Source organism: Pollachius pollachius (genome assembly GCF_949987615.1).
Source record: "Pollachius pollachius genome assembly, chromosome: 3".
NCBI classification, from domain to species: Eukaryota; Metazoa; Chordata; class Actinopteri; order Gadiformes; family Gadidae; genus Pollachius; species Pollachius pollachius.
Genome location: NC_136936.1, coordinates 46,607,249 through 46,626,463, shown reverse-complemented (window position 1 = coordinate 46,626,463; position 19,215 = coordinate 46,607,249). Strand labels below are relative to the sequence as shown.

General features: G+C 48.9%; 1 protein-coding gene across 1 annotated transcript in view; it reads left to right on the top strand.

Annotated features, from left to right (window-relative positions):
• The window catches only part of sema5ba (sema domain, seven thrombospondin repeats (type 1 and type 1-like), transmembrane domain (TM) and short cytoplasmic domain, (semaphorin) 5Ba), a 125,003-nt gene extending 112,262 nt beyond the window's left edge, over positions 1 to 12,741 (top strand). Inside the window, 5 exon segments of the mRNA XM_079733040.1 lie at positions 1,709 to 1,879; positions 5,838 to 5,975; positions 7,451 to 7,495; positions 7,815 to 8,020; positions 11,109 to 12,741. Coding sequence (XP_079589166.1) covers positions 1,709 to 1,879; positions 5,838 to 5,975; positions 7,451 to 7,495; positions 7,815 to 8,020; positions 11,109 to 11,285 — 737 coding nt within the window. The 3' untranslated portion in view covers positions 11,286 to 12,741.
• The last annotated feature ends 6,474 nt before the right edge of the window (positions 12,742 to 19,215 follow it).

Genomic DNA, 19,215 nt, shown 5'->3' with positions numbered 1-19,215 from the left:
GTAATGCTTTTGAGTCCGTGTTTGACGCGGGAGAAGCCCCACGCATGACAAATCCCAGTTCCCAGAGATTTGCCTGATGAACATAATGAGAAACACATCGATCGGCAGATACGGCATAATTGCCAGCTGAACGGGGGGAAGGGAGGGACAACTTCCTCAAACACACCCGTGAAATTCAGCTCCAGTGCTTGTCTAGAATGAATAATGGAAAGACGTTATCTCGTTTCAATGGAAGCAGAAACCATGGTGTCCTAAAACTGAACTGCTGCATTCGGGACCCCGGTTTATTGGCAGTCCATCCAATCCGAAACTCCCTCGCTCCGGTACCTGGTAGTATGGCGAGGAAGAAAGCCGCGGTGTTTCCACTGCAGCATGTTCCCGGTGAACGATGTGAGGTGCAGAAAGAAACACAGGACTTGAGGTGATGAAGGGCTTTTGGAAATGGTACAAGTCATTAAGGTAAAAAGCAATCCTTACAGGTCCTCTCTTGGCTAGGGAGATAGTGAAAAGTGGTTATTAATCTATTTGGACCACTTAGTCATGCACCACTGCTACAGCTAAGAGCCATGCACGCTCCCAGCGGTTATTAGCCATAGTGGCTGGAAGAGTATGAATGTAAATGTCTTCACGATTTAATAATAAGATAATAAAATAATGGTAGAATAATATAATGTTAGAATTTTTGGAAATGGTGTGTGTGTGTATGTGTGCCGGTGCAGTGTGTGTGTGTGTGTGTCTGTGTGTCTATGTGTGGTTCTGAGTGTAAGCGTTTGTGAGAGTGCGTGTGTCGACTCCCTTAATGTGAGTGGGAGAACGGCACGCTGAGTTTAAGTGCTCTATCTTGTAGATAAACTCTTTTAATGCTAAGTCCCACTCTCCTGTATTTACTGCTCTCTCTCTCTCTCTCTCTCTCTCTTTTCTCTTATTCTATCCTTCTCTCTCCCTCTCTCCCTCTCTCACTTTATCTCTCTCTCTCTTCCTCCATATCTCTCTCTCTTCTCCTATCTCATACACACTCACACACACACACACAAACACAAACACACACACACACACACACACACACACACACACACACACACACACACACACACACACACACACACAGAAACGCAAACACACCTCCAGTCATCTCTCAGGGAGTTTGTTATATAAATAGCCACAGGCTAAACATGCACTGAATCGCTAGTCTGGCAGCTTGGCTCCGCTAGTTCATCATCGAGTGTTAGGGTACATTACATTCAGGCTCATCTCTATCTGCGTGTGCTTGTGTGTGTGTGGGTGTGTGTATGTGTGTGTTTGTGTGTGTGTGTTTGTGTGTGTGTGTTTGTGCGTTTGCGCCTGTGTGTGAATGGTGCGTGGTTTAAAAGGATGTGATTGGATGCTTGTATCAATTTCTGTTTGTACGTCTGTGGTCGTGGAGGACTTAACAGCCGCTCCCTCCCGCTGAAGTTGATGTTTACATAATGCATGTATTGTATTTGAAATGCCTGTTTGTTAAATTTTATAGTCTCTTTTATTGTGTTCTCGCTGGGTTTGGCCACTTGGCCAGGCCGTTATTCTAAATGGCAATCTGTTTTTAATTAACTTCCCTGGTTAAAGGCTGGTTTGATGAAAATAAATGTAAGTGTTTGTGTGTGTGTGTGTGTGTGTGTGTGTGTGTGTGTGTGTGTGTGTGTGTGTGTGTGCACGTGTGTGTGTTTCCCAGTCCACGGGCAATGGTCGTGCTGGTCATCCTGGTCCCAGTGTTCGGTGGGCTGTGGTGGGGGTCACTACCAGCGCACACGCTCCTGCAACAACCCCCCGCCCTCCAACAAAGGGGACATCTGCCTGGGGCTCCACACAGAGGAGGCGCTCTGCAACACACACACCTGTGATGGTCAGCAGACGCACACGCACGCACACATGCACACGCACACACATACACAGAGGAGGCGCTCTGCGACACACACACCTGTGATGGTCAGCAGACGCACACGCACGCACACATGCACACGCACACACATACACAGAGGAGGCGCTCTGCGACACACACACCTGTGATGGTCAGCAGACGCACACGCACGCACACATGCACACACACACACACATACACAGAGGAGGCGCTCTGCGATACGCACACCTGTGATGGTCAGCAGACGCACACGCACGCACACATGCACACACACACACATACACAGAGGAGGCGCTCTGCGACACACACACCTGTGATGGTCAGCAGACGCACACGCACGCACACATGCACACACACACACACACATACACAGAGGAGGCGCTCTGCGATACACACACCTGTGATGGTCAGCAGACGCACACGCACGCACACATGCACACGCACACACATACACAGAGGAGGCGCTCTGCGACACGCACACCTGTGATGGTCAGCAGACGCACACGCACGCACACACACACACACACGCGCACACACACACGCACACAAACGCATGCACACACACACACACACACACACACAGAGGAGGCGCTCTACAACACACACACCTGTGATGGTCAGCAGACACACACGCACGCACACATGCACACACACACACACACATACACAGAGGAGGTGCTCTGCGATACACACACCTGTTATGGTCAGCAGACGCACACACACGCACACACGCACACACACACGCACACAAACGCATGCACACACACACACATACACAGAGGAGGCGCTCTGCAACACACTCACCTGTGATGGTCAGCAGACGCACACGCACGCACACATGCACACGCACGCACACAAACGCATGCACACACACACACACACACACACACACACATGCACACAAACACAGGCATACACACACACACACATATACACAGAGGAGGTGCTCTGCAACACACACACCTGTGATGGTCAGCAGACGCACACACACACACACAAACAAACACACACACATGCACACAAACGCATGCACACACACACACACACACATACACAGAGGAGGTGCTCTACGATACACACACCTGTGATGGGCAACAGGCCCACACACCCACGCACACACACCCGCGCACGCACACACACACACGAACACACGCACACACACGTTGGTTCTGTACTGTACTAAAGGGATCTCTGGAGAGGATTAACGAAGACGGACTAACAAACTGACCGACGGACAGACTTATCGTCCGGGATACGTGTGATAGTGTGGCTGTGCTGTGGATTTGCGGTGGGTCGTTTGAAAACCCAAATGTAAATCTATATGGATTTGTCCAAGGGAACCACGGGGGGATACAGGATTTGTAAAAGGAAATTCATCCCCGCCGCATGCAGCGGCGATACGAGCAGCAACAACAAAAAAGCTCCATGCGACGACGCAACCCCACAGGGAACCCCCTCCTCCCCCACCCTAACACCACCAACAACACCTATTAATCTGCAATATGCACACAGCACCCCGCTGCTAATCCAGGGAACAGATAGCTCCAGCCTCCAAACTAATACACTCAGGGTACGAGTCCCCCCCACCCCTGTTAATAAAACCCCAGCCGCTGCAGAGCTGCTGCTGCTGCGGTTTTTATTGACTTACTTATATTTCCACTCCTTTATTTTCCCTTCATTTCTAATCTGCGCTCTACCCCATCTCCCGGAACACAAACAAGGTCAGGACGAGTCTTCCTCCGGCTCACTGTCGTATCTGTCACTGTCGTATCTGTCACTGTCGTATCTGTCACTGTCGTATCTGTCGCTGTCTGCACATCTGTTTTCGGGCCCAGCGTACGCCCAGTGTGTACTGGTAGGTGGGTCGATGCATGCACCCATATGGGCGTGGGCGCGTGCAGAGTGTAGCGTGCGTTAGGTGTGTAAAGGGCAGTGGTTGGTGGGGCCGGTTCATTGGCTCGGTTTGGTTCTGCTGTATTTGTTTTTGAATGAGCCAAACGGTTGTTCATCGCAGATGTGAATCCTGCGGAGTTTGCGATCCACCAAGGTGAAGTTATTGGGATAAAGTGGGGAATCGTATTTGAATTCCGATTGTAGCGGTCGACTTGATCGGGTGGGTGACTTGTTGTTGTCTAGAAATCCTGTCAAGACGATAACCCGTCGCCAATCAATCTAGATTGAACGAAATGTAAGTTGTTTACGTCTCTAGTACAACTGTTCGCACCTGTTTCAACTGAGAACCCATCTCTCTTTGTGTCGCCGTGTCTCAACCGTTTTCAATTCGCTATTTGAACAGATATTCAATACTTCCAGTAGAAAAAGTTCAAAAACATCCCAAACTAGACAAAAAGCAGTTTTCTTTTCTTTCTGTGTTAAAAAAAATAAGCATCTTTGGAGTATTTAGAGCCAGGTCTGCTGTCCATCATTAGCCGCCGCTTGACACCTGTGTGACAGCCAGGGGTCATTCCATTACGGGGCTCTCAGGTAATGGAGGTGGGGGGTGGGGGCTAGCTCCGAGGACAGAATACCTGATACGCCAGTCTCAGGGTTCAGATGCACCCCCGTCTGGCTCTCAGAGCAGTTCACATGAGGTGAACGGGAACTACCTAGACCTGGCCGCCAAGTTGGAGATAAACGATACATTTAAAGATCTGGTGTCAGGTGAGCCAAGGGTATCACACACAGTCGGGGTCAAAGACGGCAGTGGTGTGTGTGTGTGAGAGTGTGTGTGTGTGTGTGTGTTTGTGTGTGTGTGTTTGTGTGTGTGTGAGGGAGCAGAGAGAGTTATGGAAGAGGGGCAGCCGGTCAGAAAATCCCAGGTAGATTTTTATAAGGTTAAGGAGATAAAGAATCAGTTCCCGTTGGCCTCTACCTCATCTCAACCTGCCTTGCTCCCTCCCATCTAAAGCTGTAAAAGCTGCATTTTCATCTGCTTCTCGTCGGACTGAAGCCGTAGCAGGCGGCTTCCGGTGGCTATAGGTGTGAGAATAGAGACCGCAGGAGCGATTTCATTAGTTGGACCTTTCCATAATTACCATTCTTTTGTATTCAGATTAATTGTTACTTGGTAGACACAAGGGGCAATGAACTTATCCGACGGAGCCTATACCCTATAGGGGGACGGGTGTTAGTGTCAGGTGATGCAGTTGGAAGGCCACACGCTTGTATACTTTGTACAGTGGCTATTCTTTACCGGTGTGTTTTCTTCTAAATTAATGTAACTCAATAAAGGCCACTGATGCACCTGGAAGGACACACGCTTTTCTTTACCAGAGCGAGAGATGGAAGACAGGGTGAAAGGCGCTGAAGGTTGTTTTGACTGAAATAAATCCAGCAGAACGAGAGTCATGCTTGGACATTGGACGTCATTGCCAGAGTAGAACCCTGTTTAACCATTTCACTAGTGGCGTTCTATTAGTTGTGTTTATTTTGAAGGAACGTTTAGGTTAAATGGAACCATTACAGAAGAGGTGGAGGATTTGTTAAGTTGGGTACACACGCTGCGTAGGGAGATTCACATCAACCAAACTCTGTGGAATTGCATTCCCAAAGCCTAGTTTTGTTTGTTTGTAGCCTCAGCTGGGTGGCGGTTCCCATAGTCTTTGAGGCTATCCCGGGGTATCTCCGTCACCCGCTGGTGGCAGGAGCAGAGGGGACAGCTGTTGGGTCGCCTCAAACGAACGGACTTTAAACGTTTCAAGCTTTTATGATGAGGCGTCTTACCGTGAAGTTGGATACATGCCATTAAGGAGCCTAAGATGCTCATATAGAGGAAGGCTGCGGACTTTGGGGATCGAGCACAGTATTTTTCGGCTGGAAGTCGACAAATATAAGGACTCCACTAATGGCTACTAGTTTCAAACAAATTGTGTGTATGTGTGTGTCTCTTTCTTTGTGTCTGTCTGTCTGTCTGTCTGTCTGTCTGTGTGTGTGTGTTTTACAGGGGGCTGGATGGCCTGGTCCCTATGGTCTGCCTGTGATGACTCTGGCCTGCAGATGAGGAGCCGGCTGTGTGGCTCCCAGGGCGCCACGCCCTGCCTGGGCAACAGCACCCATCACAGGGACTGCAACGAGATACCGGGTGAGTACACTCACAAGCACACGCACGCATGCATGCACGCACGCACGCACACACAGACACACACACATGCGTACACCAGACACACACACGCATACATATACACACACACACGCAAACACACACAAACCAATCCGCGGTCCATTGCCTCCACGTTTGTCCACTCGATCATGATGGATGTTCAACCGCCATTCAGCCGGTCTTCACTGGTATCATTATCTCTGCTACTGTGGACTCATCACCACCACTCTCACACACACACACACACACACACACTCACACACATTCAAACACACAAACACACACACCTGCAGATATGCGAATAAACACGCACATACACACGCAAACGATCACTCCCACAAACAAATACACATGCAATCACGCACACACCCAAACACTAACCGACGGATGCAAAAACACTCACCCACAAAGGCACCCACACACACACACACACACGTACAACCAGACACACACACACACACACACACACACACACACACACACACACACACACACACACACACAGGTGTATCAGAAGCCTCTCTCTCCAAGGCTTCAGCCCGTCCCCCCCTTTTGGCTTTAATGAACTCTAATTAAGTAAATCAGTCCTGCACCTTGTTATGCTGACGCCATCCTATAGGGAACCCCAAAAAAAAAAACAGCTTCCTCTGAAAGCGGTCTGCCATGACCCGCAAGTGTTCCCTCCGCGCGCCGGGCGGTGAATGCATGATGAGGTCACTCCGCAGAGAGCCCCATTAAGGCCGAGGCCGCCGGCCAACGCCAAAGCCCTGCATCCCTCGCCGCGTCATCGCTAATTTTTAAGTGAAGCGTGGATGGATGGCTTTAAGGTCAGTCTCTCGTCGGTGCCGGTGAGGAGAAAAGACCCCCCCTCCCCCCAACTCCTCCCCAACCCACCCCATTGCTCCCTCTCGCCATCCCCCTAGTACAGATGAAACCGGGAAAGCAATTAAAAGTCTTCACCCGTCCGCAGACACCAGACACACACCCACCCACCCATCGACCCACACCCACACCTCGTCCCCACCTTCGTGTTTTCTGAAGGTCACCCATTTGTAACGGCTGTACCTGTCCAATGGGCAGAGCAGGACCCGAGCCGCGTCCGCCACCGCCGCCCAACGGAGGTTCGAAGTGAAAAAACATCTCTCTCACATTTTTTTTGTTTTTTCCTAAGCTTCTCACTCTGCAGACACCTCACAGGAGCTTTTTTGGAAACCCCCCTGAGATCCCTGGAGAGATCATGGAGCATTCATGACTCATTCACATTGGTCGCTTTTGTTTGTGTCTGCCTGTGTGTCTTCACATCCCCTGGTGTCTCGAGAGCGGCTTAATGTTCTGTTGCCAGCTGCAGAGAACTAGCACGCATACACAGCAAAGGTATCGGTGCATGTGTGTGAATGTGTGTGTGTGAATGTGTGTGTGTGTGTGTGTCTGATCCTTTGTTTCTCTCCCATTTGCAGTAATTCTTCCTGCATCTGGCTTCGACAAGGACCAGCAGTGCGGCGGTAAGTAAGCAGTTGCCTGCACACCCGATGCTCTCAGCACACATACCTGTTTGTTTGTGTGGATGTCGGTGTGCATGGATGCGTTTGCCGCTATATTTTCCCCTAAACTCATTACCTGAGAACGGTTGAGCCTATTCAAGCATTCACATTTCATGGTCATTTCCATATGAATGTCTGTGTGTACCCATGACACGGCTGTGAATACACTTATACCTATATACCTATATACCTATACATGCCAACCAATGCAACGGAGGTTTGCGGCCGGCTCTCTGGGTGTTTGCTGACCTGCGACTCGTGTCGTCCTTTGATCTCTCAGCCTTCACCTCCATCCACCTCATCGCTACCGGCGTCTCCTGTTTCCTTGGCGCCGGGCTGTTGTCCTTCCTGGTGTACGTCTACTGTCAGCGCTTCCACAAACCCTCCCAGGAGTCGGCCGTCATCCACCCCACCACCCCCAACCACCTCAACTACAAAGGCAACACCACACCAAAGAACGAGAAGTACACCCCCATGGAGTTCAAGGTACGGTTTGGCCAGTTCGGAGGATTTGCTTTAAAAAAAGCGTTTTGTAGCTGTTTGTGTGGATGAATTAGTAAAGATTACCATAGTAATAACTAATGCCCAAGTACACAGCAGCCCAGGTACACCGCAGAAACAACAGAACACACACGCAACACACACACACGCACACACACATATCCATTTAAAGGTTGGACATTCAAGGCCAGTGTATGCGATTCATGTTTTATTTAGTGCCCATATCTCATGCATTTATCTCAATAGAACCCAAACCGCAGGAGATGAATTACTGTTCGTTTCCATGCCCGGCCAGAGAAACTTTTCCTCGCGCAGACCAACTCCAGCCGAGCAGCCCAGCTCCTTACCTACCCACTGCACACGGCTCGTTATTAATGGACTCCATTAGCATGCTAATGTGCCAGCCAGCCCTCACCCGCCCTCTGTTGTCTGCTGGAACTGTGTACCCAAAACCACAAACAGCTACAGGCGCTCCTACTGAAGGTCCTGTAGCGGGACTGGTTCTAGCGGCTCTGTGCTAGTACTTCAGCAGATGGTATCATGGGTAATAACTAGTCACAAGGAAGGGTATTAGCACCTTTCCACGACCGCTAAGTACCGTGGCAGTACTACTGCAAGTCCCGGTAGTGGTACTGGTACCATGCTAAAGTACCATGTAGTGGTACTTTAGCAGCTCTGCGCTAGTACTGCGCCAGGTGTATCATGTGTACAAACCATAGGAGTGGAGCTTAGTGATGCTGTAGTAGACTGTTTGGCGAGTTGAAATCATTCAAATTCTGCTCCCTGCGTGGTTCAAAATCAACCAGTCATCTCTTCAAATATCATACCTGTGAGACAGATGTATTGAACCCCCAACTCACATGTGGGACGGGACGCAACCAAGGAGTCAGTTGGTCAAAAGCAGGAGTCGGCTCAGAGAGTTGAAGGTTGCAAAAAATGGTGCCGGTTTATTTACAGTGCCAAAAAGTACAAAAAGTCACACAAAAGAATACAGCCTCTCGGCAAGCTGTTGCATATCAAATGCCCGACCTCTTTCCCTCACCATGTCTCTCCATTAAATAGGCCTACCAATCAGGGCCGATTGGGAGAAACCACTGGGATAGGTGACACATCAATATAACATGATCAATCAAACACCACAGAATAATTGCCCCAACACTATGTTCATCAAACGATGCATACAAATATACACACACACACACACACACACAACACAGTCTTTGATAAAAAAAATCACACCAACCATAACGACACTCAGAAGTACAAACGCTACCTCACCACCCCCGCCATTAGCAAACCAAATGAACTGTCCCGGAACAGAAAATAAAGCCCTGGTTCCCATGCGGCACGCGTTTCCCATGGACCAGTTTGCCGGACGGACAGGAAGAAGGGTAGTTGACAAACAAATGTATGTGTGAATTATCTAGCATGTTGTAAATAAATGGGGTGTATTAAACTGTGGTGTGTGGTTGTTTGTAGTGTGGTACTATGTGTGTATGCAAAGGTAAACGGCTAAATGGTAGCATCTGGGGAAATGTGACCCTCACTTTTCACAATACCATCAAACAGTTCAATAATGGAACACGAGTAAGAGCCGCAGCCAAGAACTTTGAAACCCAACGCATTCCCCCCTTGTGCATTAGAACAACTCTCGGTGAGTGTGTGTCCCGTACAGGGAATCGTTGCTACTTTCTACAGTTGGAAAGCGCCGTTGTTTACGACCTGAAGTGCTCCCACTGTAGCCCTTCAGAACACCTAAGATGCCACATATTGATCAGCTACATCTTCCCCGACACAAGCGACCTGCTGGGAACCCCTCCAAATGATTGCAGACCACACGACCCCAGAGTAGCCTTCCCTCCGTGTTTAAGGTGCACCCCACCGACCGGAAAACATCAGGCCCACAGAACGAAGCAGGGGCATTAACAGAGTATTGACGAGCACACTGCCCCCTGCCAGGCCACTGATGCATTATTGTTGCTGTAGTTCTTTGCGGTTTGTGTGGATAGTGTTGTGTTGTGTCGTGCCAGGCATGGGGATGGGGGGTCCGTGCTCGCCCTCTCTCTCTCTCTCTCGTTACTTCTAATGACCAGAAGGAGAGGGTGGGGTTCGGCAGGACGCTGGGTGGTGCTGCCGGAGGCCCACTCTTGTCATTAGAGAGCTGTTTATTCACCGCCTCTCCCTCTCCTCTGAGCCAATTTACAGAGGCCACCGTCGTGTATTTCACCGACTCTAACCTGATTACCGGCATTGCTTGGGGCCCGGGCGATGTTCAGATGCATTCCATTATTCTAATGCCTCGAAAGTGTTTCGCCTTATGTCTGCTTTTATCAGAGATGCGGCAATCGCATTAGGTGAAATATGTTCTTAGCCACTGTTGCTGGAAAAGGAAGGAGGTCTTCAATTTATGTGCACTCATAAATTTGCGTATTGATCACACCTTGACATGGGCTAAATTAAATTAGTCAAAGGGCCCCCCCTTGCTTTTGCATGGTGTTGTACTCACGATGACGCAAAGTCAGGTTCAGGTCACCGAGTTTATTCCCTTGAGGTTAAGAGTAGCTTCAGTGTGTAATGCAACCCTGACATTCTCTGTTTGAGTCCAGTGTGTTTTTTCCACTGTGGCTGAATTGGCAAAGACGGAAGTAAAAGAAAAGGAGGATCTATGAAGAGGAATGTGTTTTAAATGTCACCTCTTTCACCTGTATCACATCTTTTCTCTCCTCTCTCTCTCTCTCTCTCTCTGTCCATCCCTCTCTTCCTCCCTCTCCTTGTCCTTCTGTCTCAACTCCCTCTCTCTCACCCTCCCTCATCACTCTCTCCCTCCCTCACTCTCTCTCTCCCTCTCTCTCTGCATCCCTCTTTCCCTCCATCTCTTTGTCCCTCCATTTCACTCTCCCTCTCTCTTTCTCCTGTTCCCTCTCTCGCCCTCTCTCTCTCTCTGTGCCTCCCTCTCTCTCTCTCTTTCTCTCTCACCCTCTCTCTCTCACCCTCTCTCTCTCTCTCTCTCTCTCTCTCTCCCTCTCTAACCCATGCCTTCCCCTGCCTGCCTCTTTCTCTCTCTCCCATCCAGACGCTGAACAAGAACAACCTTCTTCCGGACGAGCGCTCCAACTTCTACCCGTCGCCGCTGCAGCAGACCAACGTGTACACCACCACCTACTACCCCACGCCGCTGGGCAAGTTCGACTACCAGCCCAACTCATCCCCCTCCCCCTGCAGAACCTACAACAACAGCACCAACAGCTGAGACAGGGCCCCCGACGGCACTTCAACCTCCACCTCCACCACCACCCTTGACCACACCCAATGTCATTAACCCATCCCCCCATTGGTGGATCCACTGCTCAACACCACCCTCTGCACCAACACTACCACAACAGACAGAGCTGCAATAAATAACACAAGGTCAGGACTTGACAGTGTGTGTCGTCAAATCATCACCAGCCCCCCTCTCTCTCTCTCCCTCTCTCTCTCTGCCTCTCTCTCTCTCTCTGCCTCTCTCTCTCTCTCTCTCTCTCTCTCTCTGCATCTCTCTCCCTCTCTCTCTCTCTCTGCCTCTCTCCCTCCCTCTCTCTCTGCCTATCTCTCTCTGCCTCTCTCTCTCTCTGCCTCTCTCTCTCTCTCTGCCTCTCTCTCTCTCTCTCTCCCTCTCCCTCTCTCTTTCTGCCTCTCTCTCTCTTTCTGAATTGCTCCCCCCCCACCCCCATCTCACCCATTGCTCCTCCCAACCCCGGGTCCTCTCTCGGTCTCCTCTGCATGGAGTGGCGGGTGTTTTCAAGGGCATCCCAGGGACTGTCCATCTGCCTCCTGCAGACCACTTGGGACTAGACGAGAAGGAGCCATGTGCTGGAAACGGGGACTTATGCAAGCCAGCCGGGAGCTGCGAGGGGAACCGGCCGAATCAACCAAACTGTGCTTTTGTTGAAGAACCCGATCGGCCAATGAACTTGAACGAGAACAACAACAAAAAAAAGAAAGGTTGCAGTTTTTTTAATGACACATCTCATGTAATCGGACGCAATTATGAACGATCCCCAACCATCCCAACCCCCGCCTCTAAGTCCCTATAGAACAGGGAAAGTGGTTACTGGGATCAAACGGAGCGTATTATGACGTCCTCGCCCCAGCGCCACAGAAGAGAGGCCGGGATCGATAGGCCATTAAAATGGAGATCGATGCCCGGCGTCGCCGATTGGGTCGGTTGGACGTGTCCCTCCAGCGTTTTCGGTTTCGGTTTTTCACACGACAGAAGAGATCCGATGAGAACTTGAGACCACCTTTTTCGTTTCTTCTGCTTTTTTTTATGTATTTCGGATTGCGTGACGAAAAACTGTCACCGCTCTGCGACGTACGGGACTTACCGAGCGCAGAAACACACCCGTGGGACCGACCGTCCACCACCACCACCACCACCACCACCACCACCACCACTACCACCACCACCAGTACCACCACCACCACACACCAATACTGGTCACAGACGGACACATTCGGGCGGAGAACTCTCTGGCGCCCGCACACGGATCACATCCCACCGCTACGCGTTCTCTTGTGTTTTTTTATATACCGAGTGACGGAGGGTTATAGCGCCTTCGGAGTCCGGTGAATGTAGAGGCACGTTGTGGATATGAGACACCCGAATGCGAGGCGTGATGTACATACCGCTTTGAGAATGCCTTGGGTGCCTGTATGCAATAGAGGGAAGAGGGGAGGGCTGGGGTTGGTTGGGTGGGGGGGGGGGGGGGGTTTGGGGCAATTTTCTATTTTTTTTTTTCCCAACATTTATCCTTTTTCCAACAATGAACTTCTTGGGAAGAGATGTCTTTGATTGGTCAATGGATGCATTGATTCTACTGAGTGCTAAATGGCTCGGTGGTCATATCAGATATGGCCAGTGGGCTGAGGAACTGGACCGGGGTTTGCTTTCCATGATAAAAAGCTAGAATAAGCTAGTAGTTTGGCACTTCTTTTACTTTTTTTTCTTTTAATGTTGTATTTTTTTTATATAAAGTATTTGTTTGATGCTCACCGAGGCGAGCCGTAGCATAGGGAGAAATATTTTGTTAAAACTAAGTGAATAAAAAATACAATAAACAATAGCTGATTAATCCTTATTTCTTACCTTTTACTTCACCTGAATGGGTTTCCATTTATTTCTCACACATAGCAGTCGGGTAGCCATCTTGAAGCATCTTCCATACAATAAAAAAGGCAGGTAAAAATTGATAGTTTGTGTTTTTTAAAGCGCTTTCGACAAACAAACAAACACAGAAACATTTGAATCCTTTGCGTAATGAATCATGCTTGCCAAAATGGATCCTGTGTGTAGAAAATTTGTGGGGGGGTGTTGTTTGTCTGTGTGTGTGTGTGTGTGTGTGTGTGTGTGTGTGTGTCTGCTTGCATGCGTACACACGCATGCAGTGCTCATCCTTTGATGTCTGAGTTCAAGTTTAATGTTTCGGAGATCAACCTTTTTCCTGACCAGTTTCAAACACCGCAGTGGGTTCTATCTGTAAAAAGTGCATTTTGTTACACATCCTGCCGGCTACATTCCCAGCCCTCAGCTTTGTTTTTATTTTCCCTATCAACCGTGTATATAATATTTCAATCAATTTTTATTAAAAACAAGGTTCCCTCATTGGCCCGCCTGTGGTTTTGAACGGGAATGGGGGCGGGACAAAGGGGTAGCCTATTTATCAAATAGCAGACTATTAGAAAATCCATATTTGAGTTGATCAGTATTTGATTATCCTCATCCCGATCCTCCTCTTTTCCATTGTGATTATTATTATGTCAGCTCCTTCAACAGTAACTCGGCAACCTGTCCTCAGTTCCTCTGTTGTGGGCAGACAAAACCTAGCGCTCCCGGTCTGTATATAGGAGATACCTCCCACTGCAGGAACCCACAGAGATCACTAAAATGTACCTGTCTTCTGTATAGCTTAACACTGTTTGTTGTTTGATAAAAGCAACCCTATGGTTGCCCAAGAGAGAGAGAGAGACACACAGAGAGAGAGAGGAAGTGCAGCAACTAGTATAGAGTGCATGACCACCATGAGGTTATTTTATGGGGATAGAGATCCATTTTGGTCAAGTATCATACATCCCTCGGGTTACCAAACACGTAGTTTGGTCATGACTGAAAACAGAGACACATCACGCCTTCCTACCGACAAACTAACGCCATGCAAAGCATGAACTCATGCCAACGAGATGGCGCTATACCTGGAGCGATCGGTGGACGTTTTGAGAAGGATCTTCCCCCTAATTTGACTGTTATCATCAAACAAATGACAGTTCACTCCCTTGTGTGGAGCTCTGCCCCTGAGATGTTGGGTCCACTACCCTCTCTATGCAACGTGCCAGGTGTTCTGTCCAACCTGTCGTGGAGACTGTAATCACTGCCTTTTAGACACTGTGAATTTTTTGCTACTTTATATTTTTGTATATTGTACATTATAAAGGATAATAAACCCTGATGCCAACACAACACGTATCCCTATAGTGGTGAAGAATCCCGTGTACACGTGTATTTGTGTGTGTGTGCACCTGCATGTGTGTGTGGGTGTGTGTCGGTTGTGGGGGTAGGGCGATCTGAGTGGTGTATAAATTGTAAAGTGACATTTTAATCGCGGTTTTATAATATATATCATGAATGGCAACACCCCTGCGGTGCGAGTTTTGATGGTGTTCCTCAGGCTTTAACCGGTGTAGTCCAGCCATGCAGAGAGGAGTATGATTAACGCCTGGTTTGAGTGATGTCTCCACCGTCTATAAACTTGGCTTGATAAAACACATGCAATCATTGAATATAATTTCACCTTCCTCTTGACAGGCCTTACACTTTGGGTGTGTGTGTATGTGTGTGCATGTTAGGTGTTGCACAAGTTAGTACGTGTGTGTGTGTGTCTGTGTGTGCATGTTAGGTGTTGCACAAGTTAGTACGTGTGTGTGTGTGTGTGTGTGTGTGAGTGCATGCGCAAGTCAGTGTGTGCCTCTGCCTGTGTGTGTGTTTGTGTGTGTACGAAGGTCTGTATGTGTGTGTGTGCACGAACAAGTCAGTATGTAAACACATGTGTGTGTGTTTGTACACAAGTCAGCAGGTGAGTGAGTATGTGTGTGTGTATGCGTACACAAATCAATATGCGCGTGTTTGTGTATATGTCTGTGTGTGTGTGTGTGTGTGTGTGTGTAGATGTGCACGTGCGCACTTACATAACACCTTCCTCTGTGTGTGAGTTCCTGCACTCCATCTGTACCCAGAGAAGAGCCGTGCAGCCTTCAGCTGGTCTTCAACACAGACCAGAGCAAGGTGGAGGGAGAACCATGGACGGAAGAACGCTAACCAGCTAAACAGACCGTCTCCGGCCACCCAGCCCCCCACGGATCAGCGGTGCTGCAGCATGCCCAGACTGCCACACTCACTGGCAACGGCTCCGTGTCCAAGGGGTGTCTCTGTCCGGACCTGTGCGGCGTTCACCGCTTCCATAAAGACATTGAATAACAAAGACATCAACATTCAACGGAAACATCCAAGGCTGCCTGCGACAGCCCGTATGCGATGCCTGTCTACTGCTTAACGTACGCCTCGGATTGTTTTGTTGTTTGCACCGCACAAAGCATTGTTCACGAGGAGGGGGTGTGTTATTAGCGTCGCACTGCCAAATGTTACAGCAGCAATCTGTTCCTCTTCCACCTATTTAAACACACGCACACACATACATACACACACATACACACACACACACACACTTGCTCACACTCAACACACAGTGTACAACTCTGTATTATATTTTTCAAGTGCAGACCTGACTATGCATCTCAATTGCAATGAGGAGTCTCTCTCTCTCTCTCTCTCTCTCTCTCCCTCCCTCCCTCCCTCTCTCTCTCTCTCTCTCTCTCTCCCTCTCTCTCCCTCTCTCTCTCTCTCTCTCTCTCTCTCTCTCTCTCTCTCTCTCTCTCTCTCCCTGACCGTCTGTGTCTCTCTCCCACGCTAGATGGTGTGTTGTTGTATTAATGATCGCAGCAGTAGCAGATGTGTTAATCAGTGGCTGCGGTATGGCGCTGACAGACAGGCAGTGTGGTGGTCGGAGTGCTGGCTCTCAGCCATGTGCCGACTGCACCACTCAGAGACGGCGGCAGGAGGGGAGCAAGAAGTGGAGATGTACAAGTGGGGAGAGAGGGACGAGAGGGGACAGGGACAGGGAGTCCTGCCCACCTCTCAACCACCACACACACGCACGCACGCACGCACACACACACACACACACACACACACACACACACACTCACACACACACACACACACACACACACACAGGCACACATACACACATGTGCACGCACATACAAACGCGTGCACATGCACGCACACCACACACACACACACACACACACACATACACATACACACATAGACTCACACACACACACACAAGCACGCACACACACACTTCAATCCTGGTAATCCAATCCAGAGTGACACTTGACAGATGGTAGTTAGGGGAAACTACCAGCGTTTTCCCCGCAGAGGGAAATGGGTGCTTTCAGTATTTTGTTCGTTATCTTGGTAGAATTCTCTATAATGGAGAAATCTTCCATGTCAACCATAATTATTGGGTTCTTTGTGACAAGTCCATCACAGGAATAATACAAACAAGAAAAATGACCTTTAAGAAAAAGTGACATCAACACAGAGTAGTCAACTGATGGTAGAGGATCTTCTAAATTATTATAATAATATAAGTCATCATTCATTGATAGTTACACATTTGTATCCAACACATAAGATTCAGATGAGATACGGTAAAACCATTGCAAATTATATCAGGTAAAACCCAGGTAAGAAACATGTAATCACCACCGAAAAACCTGCATCAAACGTCACGCTGCCAATGTTTGTCCTTGTACAACCCGGTGCCACGAACACATGAACACAAGTGTTCATCACGCAAATAACACAGAGAGCGTGTCTCTGAGCCTCTCACACTGGCTGGGCGCCCGCGGCGGATCCCAGTTGTGTAATACAGCCATCTGATGTTTATTCTGCGCCGCCACGCTTCACAGCAGCGCCGGTCGCAGGGTTGTTGTGATGTCTGTCGCATGCGGTCCCGGGAGAGGTTGCAGAGACAGGCCGCTTGTCTGTGTGTTCAGAGGAGCGCCAGACAGCTTCGTATGGCGTCTGAAGTCTCAGCCAACAACATCACCCACGTTCCCGCGTCGTTTTTCGGGATGAGGATGTTTTTTTAGCTGCTGCTCCCGTCTTACCTTTTCGTCATCGATTTCTCTCGGCCTTCGGTTTGATTATTGCCAACGCTCAACAAAACTGACAAACTCGGAAGCCATAACTTATCTCCCTGATGTCTTTTCAAATCAGTTAAAGGTCACCCGAGGTCACACAAGATTGAGGATGAGACTAAATGGCAGTGAATTGCGTTCTGGGGGGGAGGGACCCTCGGAAGGACGATGGAGGCTGTTGGGGGTGGGGGGGAGGAACTCGTTGCACGGTCGTGGGAACACAGGATGAGTTAACGGCGCCGCTGGTTAACCCAGGGAGGACGGAGAGCGATGAGGAGGAGGGAGGGAACCGGCAGTGATGAAGGACTCCCTCCTTGCGAGCCCTCGTCCTCATAAAACAGAGAGGGGGGGGGGGGGGGGGGGTTATCACCAAGCCACACTAAATCACCTAGCGCGCCCCCCCCCCCCCCCCCCCTAGGTAGCCGGTGCCAAGCCCAGCACGCTAGCCCGTCAAAAGTAGGACACAAAAAAAAAGCCTCTTCCCAAGAAGCCTGTTTAATGCACGTTGGAAGGCGTTTTAGGGGAGTTTCACGGAGCAGCCGCTTCAGGGAACGTCATTCTGCGTTTCGTTTAATGGACTTCACGAGCTGATGCAGGTTTTTTAAATGCTGGCAAACGCGCTGAATGCAAAGCGCGTGGTATCGATGGTGAAGCCGTTGTGGGTCGAAATGCTGACGGTGCAGAAGCATTGACAGGTATGCAGAGATTTTTTTAAACAGCAGAAAAGAGTGCATGCGTCACCATTGCCCCTTGTCTTTGACGAGTACGGCGAGTGTATGGTTGAGGTTTGACGCGAGGCCAGTGAAGGATGATCTCACAGAGCAACGTGTCTCTCTGTGTTCACTCAAGAACAAAAGCAGCCGTTCCCTTCGTTTTGCATACTACTGCACAGCCTAGTGATCCGAAGTCATGAGTGTGTAATAAAATCATAAGAGACCCAAAAATAAGCAAGCTTGAAAATTGAAATTTTCAGGCCAATATACTTAATAAATAAACAATAAACTGAAGTGACCGGGACAATTACAGTTCTTAAAATGATTAGAATGCGTAAAGCCAGAGGGCAAACCGATCTTACGAGGTGATCATCAGACCTAACAAGCAAGCAGTAAAGAATTAGTCCTCATTATATTTGTACCAACAAGTGAGTGTGCAATGCTGACTCGTAGCGACACCGAAGAACATGATTTCAACACTATCGAGGTTTGTTCTTTGAAAACCAGCTTTTGTAGTTTTTTCCATCAGGATTTTCCCTTTGATTTATTTTCAATTCCCTGTCAGCAATGGATTTTCTTGCTGAACCACAGAGCTCCGTGGCACTCTTTCTGGACGCCCATGTATCAGCCACTACTGTGGTAAAAGACCATTAGTAGTGGCTGTAGTAGGTGGGTTAGAGGGTCCAGCTAAATCTTTCATACTTTGCCGCCTCTGGCTAGTTCAGCACAGAGTATCACTTTTGTGAAAGCCTTCCTCGAGAACCGAAAAAGAAACAAAAAGGTTTGAGGGAAAAGCAACAAAAGGGACTTGATATATTTAGGGTTTCGGAAACATCTAAGTGACGGTGTATTCAACCAGAAAAGGATCTGCTGTGTATTCTGTACACGATCCTAAAAGGCTTTTAGGAAACGTCCTTGTCCTTGTGTTTGAAGTCTTTCCATGCAATGTCACTGAAATGTTAAACACACACACACACACACACACACACACACACACACACACACACACACACACACACACAGCAACACATTTACCTCAATAACTCCTCTTGACAGTGTTATTCCTGAAAGAAAATCAACCTTTTAAGAGTTTGTTGTCCTCTATGCTTTTAAAAGCTGTCTCACTTTCAGAGACAACACCAAAACCATATTTTTTAATGAATAGGA